The 23,304-nt window shown below is 38.4% G+C and overlaps 2 protein-coding genes across 2 annotated transcripts; one reads left to right on the top strand and one right to left on the bottom strand.

Moving 5' to 3' along the window:
• Window positions 1-2,315: 2,315 nt before the first annotated feature.
• LOC139191255 (uncharacterized) lies at window positions 2,316-2,798 on the bottom strand. Its single transcript, XM_070811832.1, has one exon. It carries the CDS (start codon window positions 2,796-2,798, stop codon window positions 2,316-2,318), a length of 483 nt encoding a protein of 160 aa, XP_070667933.1.
• A 3,844-nt stretch (window positions 2,799-6,642) lies between these two features.
• On the top strand, window positions 6,643-19,612 carry LOC103455193 (tryptophan aminotransferase-related protein 2-like). Its single transcript, XM_008394778.4, has 5 exons — window positions 6,643-7,490; window positions 9,760-10,063; window positions 10,900-11,180; window positions 11,295-11,599; window positions 19,150-19,612. The coding sequence occupies exons 1-5, from the start codon at window positions 7,231-7,233 to the stop codon at window positions 19,335-19,337; spliced, it is 1,338 nt and encodes a 445-aa protein (XP_008393000.2). The 5' UTR covers window positions 6,643-7,230; the 3' UTR covers window positions 19,338-19,612.
• The last annotated feature ends 3,692 nt before the right edge of the window (window positions 19,613-23,304 follow it).

The following is a 23,304-nucleotide window of genomic DNA, read 5'->3' as shown; positions in this document are numbered from 1 at the left end:
ATGTCGGCAGTGGATAACGCTTCGTATATGCACGCTAGCTTGTTTAACCTTTCACAAGAATGTGCGGTTGCATAAGTTTAGTGTGGTTTTACTGCTCGAAGGGCAAGCCGTATGTAGTCTTTCAAAAACCGTAGGCTACCTTAGTGCACTCGATAGCAACTTTAGGGTTCCAGGGCAGCCGTCTGTAAGGCGTACTACGTAATGTGCCCCCTCCGTCTCTAGGGCCCGGTTCCCCACGGATTAGGCCAAGAGACCCAAAATCCTTTAGTTAGCTAAGCCTTGAAAAAGACCATTGTGGCTACTTCTAGGAATCTCAGCGTAAGCCATCGTGCATCTAGTTATGTTAAGGTAGCCAGGCTCATCCACGTCTGGATATTCGAAGTCTAAAGTTTATCCTCCCATCTTGGAGAGCTGACCCATATGGGTGCCGAGGAATTGGTTTACCCTCTCACACTAGAGAGCATGGTTGGTCCCTCGGGGGGCGCAATTCCTGCGATGAGTCCCTAAGAAGGGCGCAGTCTTCTTTTGAAGTGCATGAGTGATCAGTTGTTGTAAGCATGCAGCCGAGCCAAGTTGTGATTACTTCTGAATTCCTCATTGAAAAACAAGTGAAACGAACGAGAACTTAGCTGTAAGGTAGGAACTGCATAACAACTGGATAGTCTTTGGCTTGTGAAGTGGTGCTCGTCTAGCTTCTTGAGTCTTTGGGCTTTGATGTAGCGGAAGGTCCACACATGGTACTTTTTCAGATTGTAGGCGCTCCACTGCTTTTCGATCCTTTTATCGTTTCATGGTGACGATGGTGTAATTACTCTTGCCGTATACTCTGCTGATCTTATACGGACTTTCCCAGATGAGATCCATCTTTTTGGAGCCTTCTCTGCGAGCAGTGATGAAGGCTTTTCTTATGACCAGATCTTCGGGCTGGAACTACCGGATCTTGGCCCTTTTGTTGTAGTTGGAGATAAACTACTGCTGGTAGGCTGTGATGTGGGTGATAATCTGCTCGTACTTCTCCTCTGCCGGATCTAAGCTTGTGGCCATCTCCTTTCGGTTGCTCATCTTTTGGGGGTGCGATATACCGATAGACATCCAGGGAGTTCGTGTGGCCATTTTCTTTTCTTGCTGGTAAGGGATTTCTTGTGGCAGTCGATGATCATCTTAGTGGATGCTTTGGCCCGCCTATTGCCTTGAGGATATCTTGGTGTAGACATGTGCTGCTTGATGCCATATTTTTGGAAGAACTTCGCCAAATATTTACCCACGAATTGCGGGCCATTGTCGGTGACGATGGATTAAAGGATGCCAAATCGGTAAATGATGTTCCTCCACATGAAGCGCTCTATGTCCGTCTGAATCGTGGTCGTTATGGGGCTCTGCTTCTACCTATTTGGTGAAGTAGTCGGTTGCCACGATCATCATGCCTTTGTCCCCAGTAATCTGGCTGGTGATTAGCTGGGAATCGAAATGAATTGAAAGTTTTTTCACCGCCAAGTCTTTTGTCATTCGAAGGCCTCCTAGTGTGGCTTCGTACTCTGCTTCGTTGTTAGATGCTTTGAAACTTAGAGTGATTGCCTGCTCGAGCATTGAGCCGTTTGGGGTGACAAAAACCACGGCTGCTCACGAGCCTTTGTAGTTGGATGCGCCGTCGACATGCAAATGCCAGAAATCTCCATTGAGGGAGCATGTGCGGCTAAAGTGTGCTCGGCTGCCTTCGGGGCTTCGTTGGGCCAGTCTGTTATGTTGTCAAGGCTAGGCGTGAAGGTGCGGTAGAGAGCCGTGGAGCTGGGGCCATGTTACATATAGCAGGAGATGCTCAACTGTCGGTATTGGGCCACTCTAGAGTTGAATAATGGAGCAAGGGTCGGCTAGGGCTGTGTGACGCGCAGCAGGAGGTAGTGCTCAATTGCCGGTACATGTTGCTCATATGTAGAATCTTTTAGGGTGACGAGGACAAAACTTGCTTCCGAGTGTGTCCTTCCAGTGTTCGTCTACCCTTGGTGTGTCTTTCAGGCCGAGTTGTTGCGTTCATCAGAAAACTTTGCATCCGCTAGGGTTTACGCCTTTATCGTCGCGCGTCTGGATTGGGCTGAATAGTACGTCATGAGGATGACTACATGCGTTTGAAAGTAAAACTTAAGCTTCCGAGTTGCAACAGTTATCGCCAAAGTTAGTTTTTGAATTTCTGATAACATCAATTAGAGCTTTTAAACTGTGGAATACAACTGATAGCATCGATTAGAGCTTTTAAACTGTGGAATACAGGTAGTCAGGCCCCTAGCTCTTCTCGTATGATGGTATAGCTTATTGCTGCTTCAAATGCGACTGCTCGTCCAGTCAAACTTTGAATCTTCTTCAGAGTAGTGGGGGACTTCATATTCAAGATTGCTCGGATTTGCCTTGAATGGGCATCGACGAATTTCATCCCAAAGTGCATGCTTTTCTGCCAAAACGAAAGAGTCTACCAGAGTTAGATCTTCTTTCATTATCAGTTTTCCGAACAGTGGGTGGTCTGCTGGAAGTCCTTTTTGGAAGGCTGCTCTAGCTATCAAGTCGTTGCATCTGACTATCTTTGACTTCTTTGCTTTGAACCTCCTAACATAGTCGCGAAGCGACTCCTTTGGGTTCTTCTTGATGTCGAACAAATGGTCGGACTTCTTTTTGATCGAGCAATAGGATGAATATTCTTTGGTGAAAACCAAAGAAAGTTCGTCAAAATTCCAGATGGATTGTGGCGGCAGGGTGTAGAACCAATCTTGCGCCTCACCTTGTAGAGTGGTGGCGAATATCTTGCACATGAGATCATCGTTGTTTCGATAGAGGATCATTATGCTTCGGTAGTGCTTTAAGTGTCTCTCCGGGTCTTTATCCCATTTGAAAGATGTGAAATGTGGTATGCTGAACTCGCGTGGAAGCTCTGCCTACTCGATCTCGTCCGTGATTTAAGTGTCTCTCCAGGTCTTCATCGTTGGTCATGTTCCATCGTAGTGCCTCGTTGATGACCTCGTTGCGTTGGAAATTGCGCAATCGCTTGGTCAAAAGTCTCTCTACTTCTTCCTGAATTTGCCTTTATTGAGGTAGTGGGGCTCTTGGCTGCCCCCAACCGTGACTTGTTGGTCTAGGCTGCTCTTCTATGTATTTGGCTCGTCTATGCCGCGGATGCGGTGCATGTAGCGTGTTCCTAGCAGGCGAGTGAGTTCTTCGCAGGCTGTCGGTTGAACTTGAGCCGTATTGAGTGACTCATTCTCTCCGTTCGTCGTCCTGCTTACTCCGATGTGAGGTGGATGATGCTCCTTGCGGGCTTAACCGAGAATGAACAATTCGCCTGGAAAGTTGCTCATGTTGACTATCGGAGTGTGACCCCAACCATGAATGTATGCTCGTTTGTGGGCCTAGTCGAGAGTGCACGCTCTTCCGCGTTCTAAGACGGGAGTATATGCTATCTCGGGGGCCTAATCGGGAGTGTACACTGCCTGAACGCTCGGTTCGTGGCTGGTCGAGTGGCTGCTTACCGGGACGCTGCTGGAGAGGTTCTTTATCTGCCCTTATCCTACTTCGGGACCTCGTCTAGGGCACGTTACATCTCGGTGTGCTGCAAGAGCTGGTTCACCAAAGTCGTCTGCTGTGCGAAGGCGCTCGTCAACAATTTTATGACTTGTCGAGACAAGTGTTGTTCTCCATTTGGGTTGGAATAGCTTGGAATGAATGCGTCTTATTGAGCAATGGAAGTGTGGTAGACTCCGGGCGCGAGATTTGAGTTGGGAAATGTCAAATCCGAAGAAAAATGTGGTGAAAATGCTCCTGGTTCGATCGTTGGTTCGGAAATTTGAAACCAGGATGGTTGAACTAATCTTGGATCAATTTGGGCTACTTGGAAAGCCACGGGAGCATACTGGGCCGCGGAAGCAGGTTGGGCCACGAAAGTGGGCTACTCGGTTGGAGCAAGCTGGGCCACGGGAATGGGCTGCTCGGCTGGAGCAGGCTGTGTCACGAGAGGGGGCTGCTCGACGGGAGCAGGCTGTTCGGAGTGTGATGCATATGGGTGCGAGGCTTGGGCTCGGCTTGGCAACGCGTTGAGTTCGCGTTGGGCTTGGAATGACATGGCTTCGGCCGTGGCCTTGGTGCCGTGAGCCTTAGATGGCATGGCTTGGGCCGTGGTGAAGGCACCATGGACCTCGCTACCGAGGTAGCCACCGCGGTGGTTCCCGTGGTGGAAACTCGTGGTGGTGGTGTCGCTCCACTTATTATCGCATTTAGCCTCGTGGATCGCCATGGTCCCATTCCTTGGATATTAGAATTTTCACTCGTGGAATTTTCTAAATTTCTAGCCATTGTATTCTTCTTTTACGTTTTATCAAAGAATCTTTGCAAATAAAAAAAATTCTAATAATAAGAACGTACGAAAAAATACAAGTAGACTAGAAAATAGAGAAAAACCTTTTTTATGCGAGAGCCTTCTACGAGTGTGGATTTCTTCTCTCAATGAAAGCACCAATTTGTGGATGCAATTTTCTTCCTCCTTGATCTTGGACAAAATTGCACCTACAAAACAACTAACACATTTGGTTAAGGCCAAAAGCCTCACGCGCCCACGATGAATGGGGGGGGCTTTGGCCGAAGAACCTCCGATGCCAAAGTTAGAATTTAGAGAGAAAAGTGTTTGGAGAGTATTGAGAATTTTGCAAGTGTGTTGGAATGATCTTTTGGTGAAAATGGGAGCCTATTTATAGGGATAGGGTGTAATTTATGGTTTAATTGTGATTTAATGGATTAATTAGGCAATTAATCCATTAATTGGTTAATCAACACATTTTTGGAATAAATATTTTGAGGGTTATGTAATTTATATGAGATGTTTTGAAGGTTATGAAATAATTACCTTGTAGAAAATATAGGATGAGGATGGATGAAATAACTTTGAATTTGTTACCTATTTTGGGCACTTTTGATTCGGTTGAATGATGATTGCTCGCTGCTCGCGCATAGGAATCCCGTTGTACATCAAGGGTATTTTTGTCCTCTTTTGTCCAAAAATCCACGTGTCGCCTTGTGATTATTTTTGGCTCCACAATTATGCTAATGTAATCTAAGAAGTTAAGAACACATGATTCACAGATAAAATACTCACTCTATAATATTTTAAACATGAAAAATCATAATCTATGTAAACATAAAAACTCACTTAAATAATCACCACGAGGTGACTTATTGGTTGTGGATAAATTTTAGACCCGTATTTCACACGACACGTTATAAATTTGATTATTGACACTAGTGAATCACATGATGGCGAGGAAAGTTAAAATGTCTTTATAAGTTTTTCCGATCCTCAAAAGATAAAAACCCACTTAAATGAAAAGATAAAACAAAAGAAAGAAAACAAGCAAAAGAAAAAGCATCATTTCACTTTTAAACGTAATTAGCAAAAAGGGATACTTTGGATGGGATCCCTAATCCTTAACATTCTTTGATTAAAACCTTAATGATATTCAAAGTTTGATCAAAGTCCCTTGACTTTGTACACCTCATTATATTACTATTAATATTTATATTTTTATAGTTTTGACATTAATTGTTTGATATTTTATTAGATTTATAATCCTATAAATTTAAAATCCCTCAATATAATATTATTAGAAACGGTTACAATAAAAGAATTCAAACATTTTGATTGAATAAATGGATAAAAACTATGTAAAAATAAGAAATAATAAATGGCAAAAGAATGTATCCATAGTGTTAAAAAAATTGGTACATTTTACAAAAAAATGGGTACATTTCACATATAACAAAGTGGTACATTAATAAAGATAAAAGATTAAAAAATTATAAGTACAAATGAATTTTTAAAAAATATAGGCCCTAAAAGAAATTAATATATGGGAACAAAATAAAACTAAAAAGAAAATACTACAAATTTTTTAAAAATGTTGCAAATTAAAAGTGGGTACAAACTAAAAATATAAATATATGATACAAAGTTTAAGCATAAAACATAAATATACCATATGTAATTTTTCTATCATTGATTAAATATACAATGTCACGTGACAGTATACACATGGGTACAAACACAAATAAAACTTTTAAAAATATGGGCACAAAAAGAAACTAATATATGGGGTACAAATTAAAAATGAAAAGAAAATTGGTACAAATTAAAAAATATTTGCAAATTAAAAATAGGTACAAACTAAAAATAAAAATATATGATAAAAATTTTAAACATAAATATAAATATACTAATTGTAATATTTTTAACACTAAAGGAATATATTTAAAAATAAAAATATTTTATTATTCAAATAATTAATGATGACCTTAATCAAAAATTAAAAATAAATAAAATTTTAATCAATAAAGTAACAAAAAAAAATGTGAACTTAATTTCTCCTAGCAAAAATCTCAAACGGACAAAGTTTGGATTACCAAATTTTCTCCGTCTCTGAGTGGTCACCGTATCTTCCTTCTCTTCAGTTCCCAGTCCAAATCATAACTCCGAATTGTTACAACTCAAACAACACTTTACTTATTAAACTAATTAACAATGCAGATTTAAAAGCAAAATCCTCCAAATCAAATCAATAAAACTAAAACAAAAACAAAATCAAATTAAAAATTAAAAAAATTAGAAAATCAAAAGAAGTGCAGATTAAAAGCAAACAGAAAGATGGAGACAGAGCATGAAGTAAGAGCAGCTTTTCTAATTCCTTATTAAACCGTATGTCTATCTATCTATATATATATATATATATATATATATATACACGCACACGCAAACATGGAACCATATGAATCCAGTCTTAGTGGGTTTTCATTATTTTCGAGATCCATCATCGGAAACCTGCAATTTTCGTGGAAAATCGTTCTGGGATTTCTCGTTTTCTGAGAAAAAAAACTTCCGACCACTTCCATCAAATTTTCAGCAAAAGTTACAACCTTTGAACCCGCGACTTTAATTAACGTTTTCAAAGTCCTTCCAAATCTTCAAAACCGTCATTTGTCAAGTCATCTGTTCTGTTCGATTTAAACCGCAACCCTGATAACCCGGGGCCTCTGCGTTAAAGCTTCAATCTTCACCGTCCATCTGGCGATCAAACTCGGTTTTCTTCATCTGGGTTCTGCTATAAATCCGTCCTCGAGTGTTTGAGTTCTTCACACACACTCACTCACTCACTCACTTTGTTTTTTTTTTTTTTGCGGTCCTCCAGTTTCTTTGTTTTTGCAAAAATGGCCAGCTTTCTGGGGATTTTTACAATGAGGAACTTGCTCGTGCTGTCTCTGGCTCTTAATCTGAGCTTGGTTCTGAGGGTGGTTTACGAGGGCGGGAAGGATGGGGGCCCACATGGGTTCTCTGTGGAGGAGCAGAGAGGGCCGTCAATGGCGGACATGGGTTTTGGGAAGGAAGCTCCGGCGACGCAGAGGACGCGTCTGTCAGTGTCTTCATCTTCTGATCAAGACGTCATGGAGAAAGTTATCAATCTCGACCAGTAAGTGCTTCAAGACTCAGTTTTCTTTCTTAACTTTTTAAATTTGTTTTCAATTATATCATCTAATCCCTCCACTAAGATTTCTTAAGTATGTTTTAAAGTTGTGAAGTGATTTTTACATACGCGTTTTCTTCTCATGCACAATTCTATTTATTCGAGCATTTTAAATTGTAAAAATTCGAGACCACAAACAAACAGGGGTCCATATTCTAAGGGACAAGGATTTTCTCAGGATCTTTGTGGAGATCAAAGATTTTATCTATTTATCGTACATCGTGCAGTTAATTTTTGTTAGAAATTATTTATATTTAATTTTAAATATAAATTTAAAATAATTTTTAATCGCACAATGTATAATAAACATACAAAATTGATTGATCCTTCGAATCCCACAAGAAGGATCCGAAGAGGATCTTATTCCTATTCTAAGTATCTTTTTACTACTTTAATAGTAAAATTGCGACATAATCAACTAACTCAACTCAGGTCATACTTGTTCCGAGTATATGACATCTCTACAGTTGTGAGTGAGGGTAAGTAACGATTAAGATTAACACTATCATTAAGCACATTCCAAATTGAGGTGTGATATCTATATCCTCTTTTTACTCCTTACACGTTTTTTTAATTTTTAATATGAAACAATGTACGTGAGGAATAAAAAAAGAATGTGTGAATAGAGCATCTCTTTCAAATTCTTGTCAAAGTGAATAGCTCAAGACCAGGGGCAAAATTGTCATTTTGAATTTCGTGAAAAATGGGAGGCATGGAGAAGTGTCAGGTATAGCAAGTGTGTGATGGCATATGAAATCTAATAAAGGGGGTCAAAATAATGGAATATTATGTCAGAAACCTCACTTGACGTCACTGATATTTTTGCAAAAAAGACCTCAAACATTAGCAATTTTCAGTTTTTGACTCAAATATTATTGCTTTCCTCATTTTTTTTTCTGATTATTTTTTGTTTACAGTTTACTGTGCTGACAATTTAGGGATAGGATGAAAAAAGGCAGGAGAGGTTCTTGTTTTGGAGAGATTTTTCAGTGTTTCCGTCATACGAAGTGGTACATCACATGTTCTTATATAAATAGTGGGTTATGTGGGTTAAAATGTTAATAACTTAAAAATTAAAATATTTCACTACTTGCATAAAAACATGTGGTGTATCATCCATATTCCCGTCACTACTAAAAATTTCCCTTGTTTTGGGTTGAGATTTCCCATGGCGCATGTTAGAGTTGGCCAACCCTTTTGTACTCGATGACTGTTTCTGTCTTGTCATTTTCCTGTTCCCAAGCTATAGGCGTGGTAGTTCTTTTGTATTTTAAAGATTCCAACATGCACCATAGATGGTGGTAATTGAGACAAATTCGTGTTGATTATCGGATTGTCGGAATATCATTGTATCGATATCTAAAGTTAATCACGTAATATCATGTATTATAACTTTTCAAATAACATGTTTGAGTAATTTAAAATACCGACTTGTTTCACCCAAGTTTTTCTCACCAAATTTTTTTTAGAGTTTATAACAAAGCTGCCGAAGTTGGAGTCCCCGACGTGCATGTTTTTTATGGCAACTCTTACCCTAAGTGCTTGTTAGTATGGGGTACTACATGGGGCTGCTTTTTGGCCTTCTGGGAAGTGCAGAAAAGACTAAAGTGCGCCGTGGGCTGTCTGAGATCTGTAAAACTTTTGGCCGCCCAAGTTGTAAATTAACTTTTCATGGCCTTTCATTTTAGTCCCCATATCGGGATTGTCTGGATCTTACCACCCTCTGGGACCCACAAAAAATCTAACCCATCTGATTAAGGTCTGACGTTAGATGGATACACTAATCATTGATCTGCTGCTGCTGATCTACCTCCTTGGCTCCTTGCAATTTTAGAGAATCTCATTGCTGTGTGACAGACTTTAATTTTTAGGACATTATGTTTACAATCATTGTTTCTACTCTTTTGTCGGTTTTACGAGGAGAGATTTTACCGTATAATCGCTGAAGTATTTTCTGTTTTTATGTATCTCGTGACAGTGATAGATAATCATTCTATAGAGGGGATATTACAACAATTACGCTCAAGATTTTGCTTTTTGTGACTTTCATTATGTTTTTTTCACCCTTTTGACATGGAAAAAGGTGAATTTTAGAAAAAATTTGAAGACTTTCCAAAGATCCCACATCAAAATGCCAGCTTTGTAGTTTGTAGTAATTTTATTTTGTAACCAAGAGTTTACATGTTGCTTTGTTTTTAACTTTTGGTGAATGCAGTGGTGACCCAACAATGTACGAAAATTACTGGCAGCAGATGGATGGAAGAACCACGGTTGTGATCCCTGGGTGGCAGTCAATGAGCTATTTTTCAGATGTCAAAAACCCTTGCTGGTTTTTGGAGCCAGAGTTTGCCAAACAAGTTGTGAGACTACACAATGTGGTTGGCAACGCCGCCACTGACGGCCGCCAAATCGTGGTCGGGACGGGTTCATCCCAGCTGTTTTTAGCTGCGCTCTATGCCCTAGCTCCAAAAGATGGATCCGAGCCAATAAGTGTGGTTTCTGCAGCCCCATACTACTCGGTGAGCTTGTTTGTTACTTTGTGTTTAACCGCGTTTTGCTTTGTTTAGTGCCTTAAACTTTTAGATTTTCGAATTTTTTAAGGTCACTAAGAATTTGTTCACTTGCTGGCAAATCAAGGCAAAGTCAAATGCATCAGTGATGAAACCACATTGTTTATTCTCCTAATTTTTTGTTTGTTTATATAATCACTTTTGTTTGTGGACATGCTTTTTTTTCAATGGCGTCCACTTTAATTAGAAAATTAATTACCGTAAGTCAGATATTTAGTGTGAAAGCGATGGCGTCATCTTGCTTAATCTCTCGGCTTCTCATGCATAATAAAGAGCATCTGTAAGAAGCCTGTAACTTAGTTACGAGCATTCACCCCTGGAAGTCGTGAGTTAGTTCACCTGAGTGACATTAATAATGGGGTGTGCTATCCACACACCCCATTCTATTCGTTGATCTTCTTCAATTCATCCGATCCGACGGCTAAAAATTAAAAATGTGCGTAAGAAGTAAAATAGGGTGTGTGGATATCACACCCCTTAATAATATGGTATTTAATTTGCCTGCCTTGCTTCTGAAGCTTTTGATTTTTGTGATCTTAAATATTTTTCTAATTTCAGTGTAACATTTCAGATATATATTTTTTGGAATCTTAAGATATATATCAACTCAAATCCGTAACATTTCAGCGTGTCTGGTTTTAGCAAAAGATCACACTTCATTTTTTCCTTGGAAACTAGAAAGATATAGTTCATCGCGTGTTGGCGATAATTTGAAATTGCATTCTTTGCTGCTCGTTTGTAAATGTTTCTAAGATGTAAGGTGGCTGTTGATGGTTTCTTTGCAGTCTTACCCCTCTATGACAGACTGCTTGAAGTCTGGCTTGTACAAATGGGCCGGTGATGCCCGAAGCTTCAACAAAGAGGTGCCTTATATAGAGCTAGTGACCTCCCCAAACAACCCTGATGGATTCGTCAGGCATTCCATGGTCAATCGAACAGGGGGTATATTGGTTCATGACTTGGCTTACTACTGGCCACAATATACCCCGATTTCTTCTCCCTCGGACCATGATCTGACCCTGTTCACAGTCTCCAAAGCTACTGGCCATGCGGGGACACGCATTGGGTAAGCTCAATGCTGTAATCAGAGAGTCTTAGTTCTTGTGTCCTGGTTGTGTTGCTCTGCGAACACTAGTTTTCGCATTACGAAAAATGATCTCTACTTGAATTTCTCTTCCAGGTGGGCTCTTGTTAAAGATCTGGAAGTTGCAAAAAAGATGATCAAATTCATAGAGCTCAACACCATTGGCGTGTCCAGGGATTCGCAGCTCCGAGCTGCCAAGATTTTAGAGGTGATGACCAACACCTCTGAAAACCTTGGCAGCTTTGATTCCCACGAATCCTTCTTCAAGATTAGCTACCACCTCATGGCAGAGAGGTGGCAGCTACTTAGAGCGGCAGTGAACAGGGGCAGAGCGTTTAGTCTGCCCGACTTTACACCAGGGTTCTGCCACTTCCTCAACCAGGACTCCCAGCCTCAACCTGGTAAGTGAAAAATCATGAAACGATTAATTAGGAGTGTGTAAGACTAAACTTATCATAAATATAAGTTAAAAGATTAAGCTCATGAACCACAAATTTATACAAGTATTAAAATCATAATTTGATAAACACAATGACAAACTAACCCGTAAAATCAGTAGAAGAAGAAGCCAAAGCAGACTTCTAAACAGTGCACCTTCTCCTCTCTTGCAAAATCAAAAGTACTCAAACTAACAATAGGTCTTAGTTCAATATTGAACGTATGTTTTATGAGAGCAATTACCACTTTTTATAATAGATTAATCCTAATAATTCACCTATTAGAACCACCATAGGATACTAACTATGAATCCAAACATATTATGAGTGCATCAGCATAATAAACTTTCAGTCTCACAAGGACTATGATAATCTGAATTAAATCCTACAAGAATTAGGATAGTTTTAAGCTTTCTAGCAAGACTTTTCTATGTCAATTGAAACATTACAACCGACCATAATATTCAGTTTCATACTCATATTCTAACATTCTCCTACTTGAGTATGAAACATATTAATCACACAGTCTTTCATATTCATAGAAGTGATCACCAAATCTTTTGAATAACAAAAGCTTAACCTCACATACAACTTATCTATGCATTTTAAAGTATTGAACGCAAGAATATTTTCTGTTACATCACAGAATTAACTCGAAAGTCACAACATACTTAATTTGCACTTTATAATTATATGAACCAATATAGCAAAACCAAACCAATTTGCTCCCACTCATCTAGGCCGTACTTAACACAACCAAGTTAAGTACAAGTTAATAGCAACTGTATTAACTAAAAATCATTCCAATACAATGAATGACTAATTAGAATTCATATGGAAACCAAATTTGTTTCCTTTTGAATGCTAACCGACATAATAGGATCATTCTCAATACTTAAACAAATTAAGTAACACAAATAATTTAACCAATTGCTTCAATAAAACCATAAATTGGTTCACAAGCATCCAAATGAATTATAATGGCTGGCCTAAATACTATTAGCCTTATGCTTACATTCGAACATATAATTCTCCCACTTAAGCATAAGCAGAATGTACTGCACAACCAATAAAGAAACCAGAGATATGAACCAATTGGTTCCTGACTCCTCACCAATTGCATAATCTTAGTTTAGTCATATACACCTAAACCATTATGCAAACAGTCTATGTATCAAAACATAGTCACAATTCATTCGAAAAAACTTATCTCACATAAACCCAAATCACCAGTTTCAACAATGATCAAAATCAGAGCACAATATTTTTGCATTCAATTTGATTTGAACTAGTTCAATACCCATCGAGCAAGATCAACCAAAATTTGATAATGTCTGGATATAAAAGCACAAGTCATCTTGATTAAAACGAGATAATCAAGATCTCAACTTTTTAACTATAAGATTTACTTATAATGATTCTTTAACAAGATTGACATGTATCATAATTGATACTTCAAAATCTTAAACAATTCCACTCGATAGCAAACCCATAATTTGTCAAAATTTCAAAAGTAGTATTGTTGATGCACAAAACCGGAGGGGTCTTGGAATAACGTAAATCCGACCGTGAATCTGCAAGAAAATAAATAACACAAGATGTATCGTGGTTCACCCCAATGTTTGGGCTATGTCCACACTGATATTGTATTTCTCTGAGATGTTGAAGATGGAAAGAGAGAGAGCTTATAAGGGTGAGAGAGCTCTTCTCAATCTGAGAGGTTTGAAGGGATGAAGAGGCTTAAGAATTGGCCTCCCCCAATGAGGAGAGTGATGAGTCCTTTTATAGAATAATGGCTCCTCACTTATTACATATTTGCCCTTTCATTTGTTACATAATTACATTTGAGTCCCCCGAGTATTTATACGAGGTCTAAATATGGCGGCCCTAAGTATGGTACAAACAGTAGTCCCCCAAGTCCTCAATCAAGAGAGTCTTTTGGTCGGAGACTTGAAATTCAGTCCATGTGTGGGCCGAAGTAACTAGATATCGTCTAAAACTGATACTTGATATGAGGCGGTGCTCAAAGTGAAATGATGCTCAACTAGAAGTAGCACATGTTGGGAGGTTGCTCGGCTTGTGGCTTACGTTGCCTTGGTTGGCTTGGATTGTGGCGTTGAAGGTGAGGGAGTCATTTTTATAGAATAAGGGCTCGCTCCTCAATACATGAACGATGAGCTAGAGTTGATGCTCTCTAATGATGGTGAAGGAGTCATTTTTATAAAATAAGGGATCGCTCCTCAATACATAAGTGATAGGTTAGGAGCTCAGCTGGCGGCGAGGCGGTTGCTCAGCTGGCGGCGATGCTCTCTAATGAAGGTGAGGGAGTCTCTTTTATAAAATAAGGGCTCGCTCCTCAATACATAAATAATGGGCTAAGTCCCCCAAGTATTTTTCACGAGGCCAGTTGAGGCCAGTTGAGGCCCAATATATGGTACATAATGTAGTCCCCCAAGTCTTCGATCCATGGAGTCTGTTGGCTCGAGACTTCAAATTGAATCCATGTATGGGCCGAAGTGGCGGTTGTTCGGATGCGCTATTTGTATACCCTGCACTAAAGCTTTATAGGTGAAGCTTTGCAAGTGAAGCTTTTAAAGCTAAAGCTTTGTAAATGAAGCTTTTGAAGCTGATTGACTTGAGTGATGCTCATGAATGTTTATGTTGATTGACATGAGTGATTCTCATGAATGTTGACATGAGTGATGCTCATGAATGTTGACATGAGTGATGCTCATGAATGTTGACATGAGTGATGCTCATGAATGTTTATGTATGATTGACATGAGTGATGCTTATGAATAATTTTAGAGTACTGGACGTACTTTTGATCACCTAGTCGGTGATAATAGCGGCAGATTGCCAAATAATTTTGAAGTACTGGACGTACTTTTGATCACTTGGTTGGTGATAATAGCGGCAGGTTGCCGAATAATTTTGGAGTACTGTGCGTACTTTTAATCACCTGGTTGATGATATAGCGGCAGGGCGCTGAATAAATTTGAGGCCATAGGGCCCGGCTCTTTTGGGCATATGGGCCTTCGCCCTCCACATAACATTCCAGCCCATTATTTTGGGTTTGCCATTTTTTTAACTACCTTCTGATGGGGTTATACAGATGTCTCCGAAAGATAAGAAAAATAAATCATATCATTCAAAACAAAGGTTTCGACAGTTGCAGATCGTTGGTGCGTACTGCACCTACTGCGTACTGGGTTGTTACAGATCTTTTTCCATGTGCGTATTCCAGTGGCTTCTTCAGAAAAGTGGGAACATGCATGATGAAAATTTTCTTTTTCAAAAGTTGATGACATCTTCTGCTTGCCTTTACTGCACCCGTTTTTTTTTCGGGAAGTTCATCCACAAACATGTGCAGCTTGGTCATGATTTCTCTTTATCCTTCTCCTTTTTCTTTTTCTTCCTTTTGCTTTTTTTTCTTTTCACTTTCTGCTTTGCTTTTGCTGTCTTTTAGAAAATGGCAGACACTAATAACATAGTTAATAATAGAAAATCCTTGTAGATCTTCCCAAGAGCAAAAGCAGAGTCCTCCCAGCAAAGACAATAATGAAAGTGGCAACGAATTCAGCTAAAGTGGCTCTGATGGAGTTAGAGTGGGTGGCCTCGTCGGTAGTAGGCCCAGCTGCTAAGAAGAGGGATGTTGTTGTGGTGACTGTTCATGCTTGAGGATGAGGTGAGGACTTCGTCTTGCTCCTCTACGCCGGTTTGCTTCTCCCTTCAGAAGCGCCGAAAACGAGGAGTAGCACCCCAAAACCAACACCAAACAACCCTTTATGCATCACTGCAACAGAGTTTGAAAGACCCTTAGGAGAACCATTATCAACTGGCAACGGAACTGGACTTGTAACCTTGTAATAGCTCCATTCAATTTGGCTCTCAGCTTTGTATGAAATGGGATTATCACTGCAATAGGCAAGCTTTGTAGTAGAAACATATAAAACTCCCATAACTGAACCAACTGATGTGGACAAGTAACATGCAAATGAATTTTGAAGTTGCTCCTCGTGAGTTGTCTCAAAGGTTGATCGAAAGATCTTCTCGTAACCACATTCTGCTAGAACCTTTGTTCCTTGTGCAATTCTTCCCATGGCAGCATCAGCAAAACTGGGGCTTGTTTTTAAGTACTGCCACATGTTTCCGACGAGATCCTTCACCTTCTTCGTAGCTTCCCCCACCGACTTCCTCTACCTCCCAAACACATTCCGCACAGTCTCTACCGAATCTTTGAATTAGAGAGATTGTGAGAGCGTAGGGGAGTGAGCCACGTAGGTATTGAATCCCTTATGGGAAGAATGATCTGACGCAGCAGCGTGCGACTCGAACACCAATTCTGGCCTCAAATGAACCAATTTCTTCGACCCAGAACCCATGAGAGTGGAGATTGCCTCCGTCAGAGTCGGCTGAGCCTGAGCCTGCGAGCCCATCACGAAGCTCGCCCAGTTCGCATCACCATTTAGGGCTTCGGCTGCAGACTTTGGGTTTGGATCCTGGATGGTGGCCTTGGGCGAGTCCATCGTTCGGTCTAGAAGACTCCGGTGCTGACGCGGAATTGAATTGGCGCGTGGTGATCTGGTTTCTACGAAGCAAATTTTCTTGGATTTTCTTTTGCATTTCTAACTGGAAATCAACGTTGCAGAGGAGAAACCAGAGAGATTCAGATCCTTCTTGTTGCTGATGAAGGAGGTGGATGACGGAGAAGCGGTGGAGCAAGCCATGGGTGTCAGAATGCAAGTTTATGCGGCGTAACTCTGATGTCTGTTTAAATCCTTGTCGTTGATCCGAACTGAGAGTAATTTAAGATCTGTTCCATCCAGAACCAGTAGGGAAGAAGACCCTTCAACCCTAGGGAAGACACATTTTTTGAACCAACAATTGTTTTCTCCTCATCCGACGAAAAGTCCAAGTCCACCGAGTCAAAGTAGTAGTCAAGCATTTTGTAATCCTTCAAAAATATTTCCTTTGGTGCAGCCACTTTGGATTCGTCAACTTGATCTGGCAAGCTTTCTGTGGCAACTGAACAGATTAGCCTCATGCTCCCTTGTTTGTCCCTCTTGTGTGATTTTGCAGATTCATTGTGGAGTGTGGTGAGGTTTTCATGGTGGTGAGATGAAAAATTGAGAAAGAACCGACATAACTTTTTGTGTCGTTTCCCACAGACGGCCAAATGTTGATACACAAAACCGAAGGGGTCTTGATACACAAAACTGAAGGGGTCTTGGAACAACGTAAATCCGACCATGAATTTGCAAGAAAGTAAATAACACAAGGTGGTTCACCCCAATGTTTGGGTTACGTCCACATTGATATTGTATTTCTCTGAGATGTTGAAGAGGGAGACAGAACTTCTGAGAGGGTGAGAGAGCTCTTCTCAATCTGAGAGGTTTGAAGGGATGAGGAGGCTTAAGAATTGGCCTCCCCCAATGAGGAGAGTGAGAGTCCTTTTATAGAATAATGACTCCTCACTTATTACATATTTGCCTCTTCATTTACTATATAATTACATTTGAGTCCTCCGAGTATTTATACGAGGTCTAAATACGGAGGCCCTAAGTATGGTACAAACAAGTATCTTATGAATTTTTAAAATCGCATCAGATATGAATTAAAGGATACAGAGCAGCAGAAGCAAATGAGAAACAAAAATTCCAGACCAAATCTTGCCAATCATTATCAAGTGAGAGAGAAGTAGGAACCCAGTACAAGAAAACCCCAAATTTCAATTCCAATGCTCAAATAATAAAAAAATGACATCAATCTATTGTTTAGTTAGACTAATAGGGTGTGCAATTCTTTCTGGTTCCTCATTCGATACCTGATAGCTTCCATTGATATACAATCATATTTTGTTTTGTTTAAGGAACTTAAGATAATCATCCAACAAAATTTAGATTACTTATAGATTTAATACATAAAATCAAATCTCTTACACTTACAATATATCACGTGAGATGAGTTCCACTATCACAGCGAAATAGAATGCATTCATCATGCCGATACTAATGTGCATTCATATGTTTTATATGATCACACAAAACAAAATATGATTGTATATCTAATTCATGCTTTTCACATATTTGCATTCTTGTCGACAAGGCTTCACCAAACAATTTATATCATTTCATACAAGGTATAAATATAAGAGCCTTCACATGTTTTCAGTTATACATTGCACAGATTGGCATTAATGAACCCAAAGATTCTAAACTCCATCATTCACATATACGGCAGCACCCCTAAAACCTATTATATGTAGTCTAACCAAAATTGGGATATGAATTATACTCATAATTTTAAAGTCATCATCATGGATACTTGTATAATCCAATTTTGCTTTTCCAGAATAATTCAAACCATTCACACCCACATAAAAACCATAGGTATTTGGCAGCATCAATAAGTCAAATTATGAACGTTAATAAATCAAATTCTATTATCATAATTCAAAATTGAAAATCATGATGCAAGCTTCCAAGTTTCAAGCAAGTCAATGAGAAATCTTACATTTGCTTGAGACAACAAAATAGAAGCAAAACATTATTTTCCATCCAATCTAATTACACAGGCTCTAACTCAAAAGTAGAAGAGCATATGTGTTCACCAAATATCAGTCTAGTGAATCTTTATGCAAAAAAAAGATAATTTCATACATATCATAATAATCACAAGATTACCAGTTTCTTAAAATGATGAAAAACATAACTGCAAATACACAATTTGCATTCAATTTGATTTTCACTGGTGTTATCTATCGAAAGTCATTCAATGATGCCAAATAAAATTTTATAATTCTATATCTCAATTAAAATTGGCCGATCAAGATTTCAAAGAGACAATATTGACCGACTGAATTATTCGGCCCTTATAGCAACCCTATATGTATATCCCGGTATATAACCAATCTTAATACTGAATAACAAAAGGACCATGTGACAATTTACTCTTGACTTATATTTTTACAAACTTCTATATGAGTTTTACTTTTAATATAAAATTCCTACGAGTAAAAACATCGTCACTTTTATTTCTTTAAAGCCCTAGAAATTTCTTTGCACTCCAAGGTCAATTATGGCTAACCCATCACGCCTATTATTGCTTTAATTTTAATACTATCAATTTGAATTCAAGAGCAAAGACCTTAGGCTCTGATACCACATGTAAGACTAAACTTATCATAAATATAAGTTAAGAGATTAAGTTCATGAACCACAAATTCATACAAGTATTAAAATCGCAATTTGATAAACATAATGACAAACTAACCCGTGAAAACAGTAGAAGAAGAAGCCAAAGCAGACTTCTAAACAGTGCAGTTTTTAAGGGTTAGTTTGTCATTGTGTTTATTAAATTGTGATTTTAATATTTGTATAAATTTGTGGTTCATGAGCTTAATCTCTTAACTTATATTTATGATAAATTTAGTCTTCCAGTGTGACCATACATAACATTGTAAACATTTCTGAAGCGTTTAAAGTGAACTTTACTGTTTACCTCTTTTGCAGCTTTTGCATGGCTAAAATGTGAGGACGATCACGTGGAAGATTGTGAGAGCTTCCTAAGAGGCTACAAGATATTAACAAGAGGAGGAAGGCATTTTGGAGTTGGTCCAAAGTACGTCCGCATAAGCATGTTGGATCGGGACAACAACTTCAACTTATTTGTTAAGCGACTGTCCACGATCCAGTCATGACAGAGCCGAACGCTATGTTCTTCCTTATGATGTTCTATCTTTCGGCGCAAAGGTGGATGTGGACCTGTTGCAGAGGAAGGTGAGGGGAGTGTCGCATATTGATGTGGACCTGTTGCAGAGGAAGGTGAGGGGAGTGTCGCATATTCGTTCATATGTTGAGTAGCAACGGAAAGTAATACAATCTGTATTCATCTATTTAAACGATATGATTTTTCAATGAAATTAACGAAGAGTCCAAATTCACCGGTCCTTCGAGAATGAAGTTTTCGGACAAAGTTTGCAGAAACAATCGAGTAAGAAGTCCATGAATATATCTTCCAGCCATGGAGGAGGTTGTAGCTCCTTAGATGCCACCATCAAAGCTGCATTCCCACTTCTCCCATGCCACTCATTTCTACAATCCTAATTTCAACTCTCTTAAGTTTTCCACTTTCTTTTAGTTTTCCTCTCTCTTTTAGGAGGAGGTTGTAGCTCCTTAGATGCCCGCCCTCATTGTTTGTTCAAAAAATAAAAAAAATAAAAAAAAAAAAAGATCACATCCAATAAAAAAGAGGAAAACCATATAGAAGAAAATTTGGGAGAAAAAAAGGTCAAAAAACTAATAACTTGGCTTAAAGCTTGGCAATAAATTCAGGGATGTGCTATCCACACATCCCAGATTATTTCTCACACATCCTTATTAATTTTTATCCGTTGATTTTCTTCAATTCATCTTATCTGACGGCCAAAAATTAAAAGGGTATGTGAGAAGTAAAATGGGATGTGTGGATATCACGCCTCTAAATTCATTAAGATATTAAAGTTGGGTGACCAAATTGATGATGGAATCAAATTTGTCCCCACTGCAGACAAAAAATTCACTGTTTCACGTGAACTTGGAAAACGCAAACATGAAATTGTAGAGACGTTATGAAAATAATTACAATAATTAAAAGCTGATTGAAACAGTTATGACACGTGTATTACTTGTCATCTCATTTCACGTGAACTATCATTTTGAATATTTTTTTTAAGGAAAATCTCGGCTACACAAGATGAAATTTTTATTGAATAAAAAAAAAATTAACGAAAAGTTCACGGTACTGTTCATTTTAACGAAAAATTATATTTTTACACTAAAAAGTCAATCCTAGTACTATTCACTTTACCTTTTATTTTGTCCTTACAGTTAAAACTCAAAGTTTTCAATCCATTTTCATTAGTTTTCCTTAAAAAGAAAGCTACACCTAATCACGAAGTATAAACCTTACTCCTAATAAAGAGAATATGAAAAAATAAAATAAAAATTACAAGTAAAAAAAGGAGGGACATAAACATGATCCTCTTAGAAGCATAAACCTTACTCTTCCTAATTATAAGAAGATGAAAACTTGATCTCTCTTGAAAACAAAAAGAAAAATACAAGAAAAAAAGGGGTTATAGTACCTAACCCGTCTAAAACAAGTAATCTTTACCTTAATAATAAATAAATTATTGAATTTATAGCTGGATTGGATTTAACTTGACTTGAATCTAGATATAATTCTTAAATTTGGAATGAATCTAAATTAAGGAAGGTTTGAATCCACTCAGAAACTCTTTCATGTCGACTCCATTTATGCTCACCATATCAATGTGGTTGAATTACAACTTCCTTTTGTTCTCTATATTTTAAAACACTTGTAGAAAGTGAGAACTGGGATCTGATGGATCTTATATAAACGGTTTTTCTTTTTTTTATATATCAAAGTTGTGTAAAATGCTTTGGGGATAAATTCTCTAAATGAAATCAATTACTACACATGTGGAGACGAATATTTCAGCAATTTTAATTTCATGTTGCTTAAACAAATATCAAACCCAATTGAGATACCAAAAAAATAAATAAAAAATCAATAATCATTTTTTTGACGTCCTACGTCTCCCTCCTCTATGTCTGACATTATCCACCCGCTATAATCATTGTCTATCCCTAATCTGTCGCCTGAAGCATGCACTTAATGGATGAGTGATGCATGCCGCTTGTATCTTGGTTATTGGATATCATATTGCTTGGCCTTTCTCCAGTTATTCATATTCATCATCAACAATAACAGCAAGATGCTTCATACAATTCAAGCCCTGGCAGCTACTACAGATTGAAAATCACCTTCCCAGGCTTCACGATTGTCTAAAGCAAAACTCTTTTAGCATTTACCACAAGTCTGCTTATCCTCTTACCCCAATTTAGAAGAATTCAATTTAGATAAGTAAATTCATGAGCACACATCACCAGCTTGGGCTGCTTCATAGGCCTGCTGCCCGTCTGGAGTTTCTTCCACGATCCACTTGTTAGCAGCTTCTAGTCATAAGAATCATGCACTTTCCTGTTGGAAGTTGCATGATCGAAAATCTGCATGCATTGACAGAGCCACCGCCGTTAACATAATCAGGCGATCGAAGAGCAAAGAATAATGTACCTCAACGGTTTGCCACTTCAGTACTTCCACCAACTGAATCATGGTTCACGAATTCTGCCGGGGAATGAAAACTGCCATGGCAAACTTGGTAAAATTTCTCCCATGCCACTCATTTCTATAGTGAAAGTACGTTTCCATTACTTTTCTCAAATATCTCTCATTCTCAACTATTCTCACCTCTCTCCCTCTCCTTCTCCCTCAAAAACCTAGACACCTACTCTCCAAGTTGACGACCAAGATAAAATGAAAAGACTAGTTGTGAACAGTATACTTATCACATTCATAAAGAAAGTTGAGAGGTACTTATAGAAAACTGGACGATGAAACCTATATGGGGTCAAAACTCGTTTAGCTATAAGCTAATTAATTCTTTTTACATGTTTCACGTGAACATACTGAGAAGGCAAACGATGGTTACAAAGCGTAAAAGCTAATCGAGACAGTTTATGATATGTATTAATTTTCTTGTCAGTTCATGTGATGTTGGTTATAAAATTGATTTACTCACAAACAAACACATTCACCAGTTTCACGTGAAATGACAGAGGAGGTCATGCATGGGTATAACAGTTACAAAATTTAAATAGCATTCACTTGTTTCACGTGAACATACTGAGAAGTCTGGCAATAGTGTCAGAAAGTAAAAGCTAATCGACACAATTTTTTACACACGTATTAATTTTCTTGTCAGTTCATGTGATGTTGATAATAAAATTAGTTTGGTGACAAAAGAAGCATCAACAATTTCACGTGAAATGATAAAGGAAGTGACACATGCATATAACAGTTACAAATTTTAAATATTATTCACTCTCTTCACGTGAAGATACATAGAAGGCAGGCAGTAGTTACATAAAGTAAAAGTTAAACGAAATAGTTTATGACACACTTATTACTTTTCTTGCTAGTTCACGTGATATTGATAATAAAGTTTGTTTGACGACAAAAGAAGCGTTAACAATTTCACGTGAACTAACAGAGGAGGTGACACATGCATCTAACAGTTAGAAAATTTAAATATCATTAACTTGTTTCACGTGTACATACATAGAAGGCATGCAATAGTTATATAAAGTAAAAGTTAACCGAAACAGTTTATGATATATGTATTAATTTTCTTGTCAATTCACTTGATGTTGATGATAAAGTTAATTTAGCTACAAAATAAACGTAAGTAGCTTCACATAAAGTGACAGAAGAGATTACACATGTATATAACAGTTACAAAATTCCAATATGATAATTAATTGAAATGAATTATGGCAATTGATAATAAAATTTATTTTTATGTCACTGTCACATCCCGCCCTGGGCCCCTACCACATCTCGAGCTCGACTCCACTATAGCACAATATTGTCCGCTTTAAGCCCCGACCATGCCCTCACGGTTTTGTTTCTGGAAACTCACACGAGAACTTCCCAGTGGGTCACCCATCATGGGATTACTCTCGCCCAAACTCACTTAACTTCGGAGTTCTGATGGAACTCGAAGCCAGTGAGCTCCCAAAATGTCTCGTGCTATGTAGAGA

The sequence above is a fragment of the Malus domestica genome, chromosome 14 (assembly GCF_042453785.1).
Source record: "Malus domestica chromosome 14, GDT2T_hap1".
Taxonomy (NCBI): Eukaryota; Viridiplantae; Streptophyta; class Magnoliopsida; order Rosales; family Rosaceae; genus Malus; species Malus domestica.
Note: the sequence above shows the minus strand (reverse complement) of the source record. Positions and strands in the feature narration are given on the sequence as shown.

Coding starts and splice junctions, on each gene's coding strand:
- LOC139191255 (XM_070811832.1), bottom strand. CDS start 2,798: ATGTGCAAGATATTCGCCACCACTCTACAAGGTGAGGCGCAAGATTGG.
- LOC103455193 (XM_008394778.4), top strand. CDS start 7,231: ATGGCCAGCTTTCTGGGGATTTTTACAATGAGGAACTTGCTCGTGCTG. Junction 11,181..11,294: donor CATGCGGGGACACGCATTGG/GTAAGCTCAATG, acceptor TTTCTCTTCCAG/GTGGGCTCTTGTTAAAGATC. Junction 11,600..19,149: donor GGACTCCCAGCCTCAACCTG/GTAAGTGAAAAA, acceptor CCTCTTTTGCAG/CTTTTGCATGGCTAAAATGT.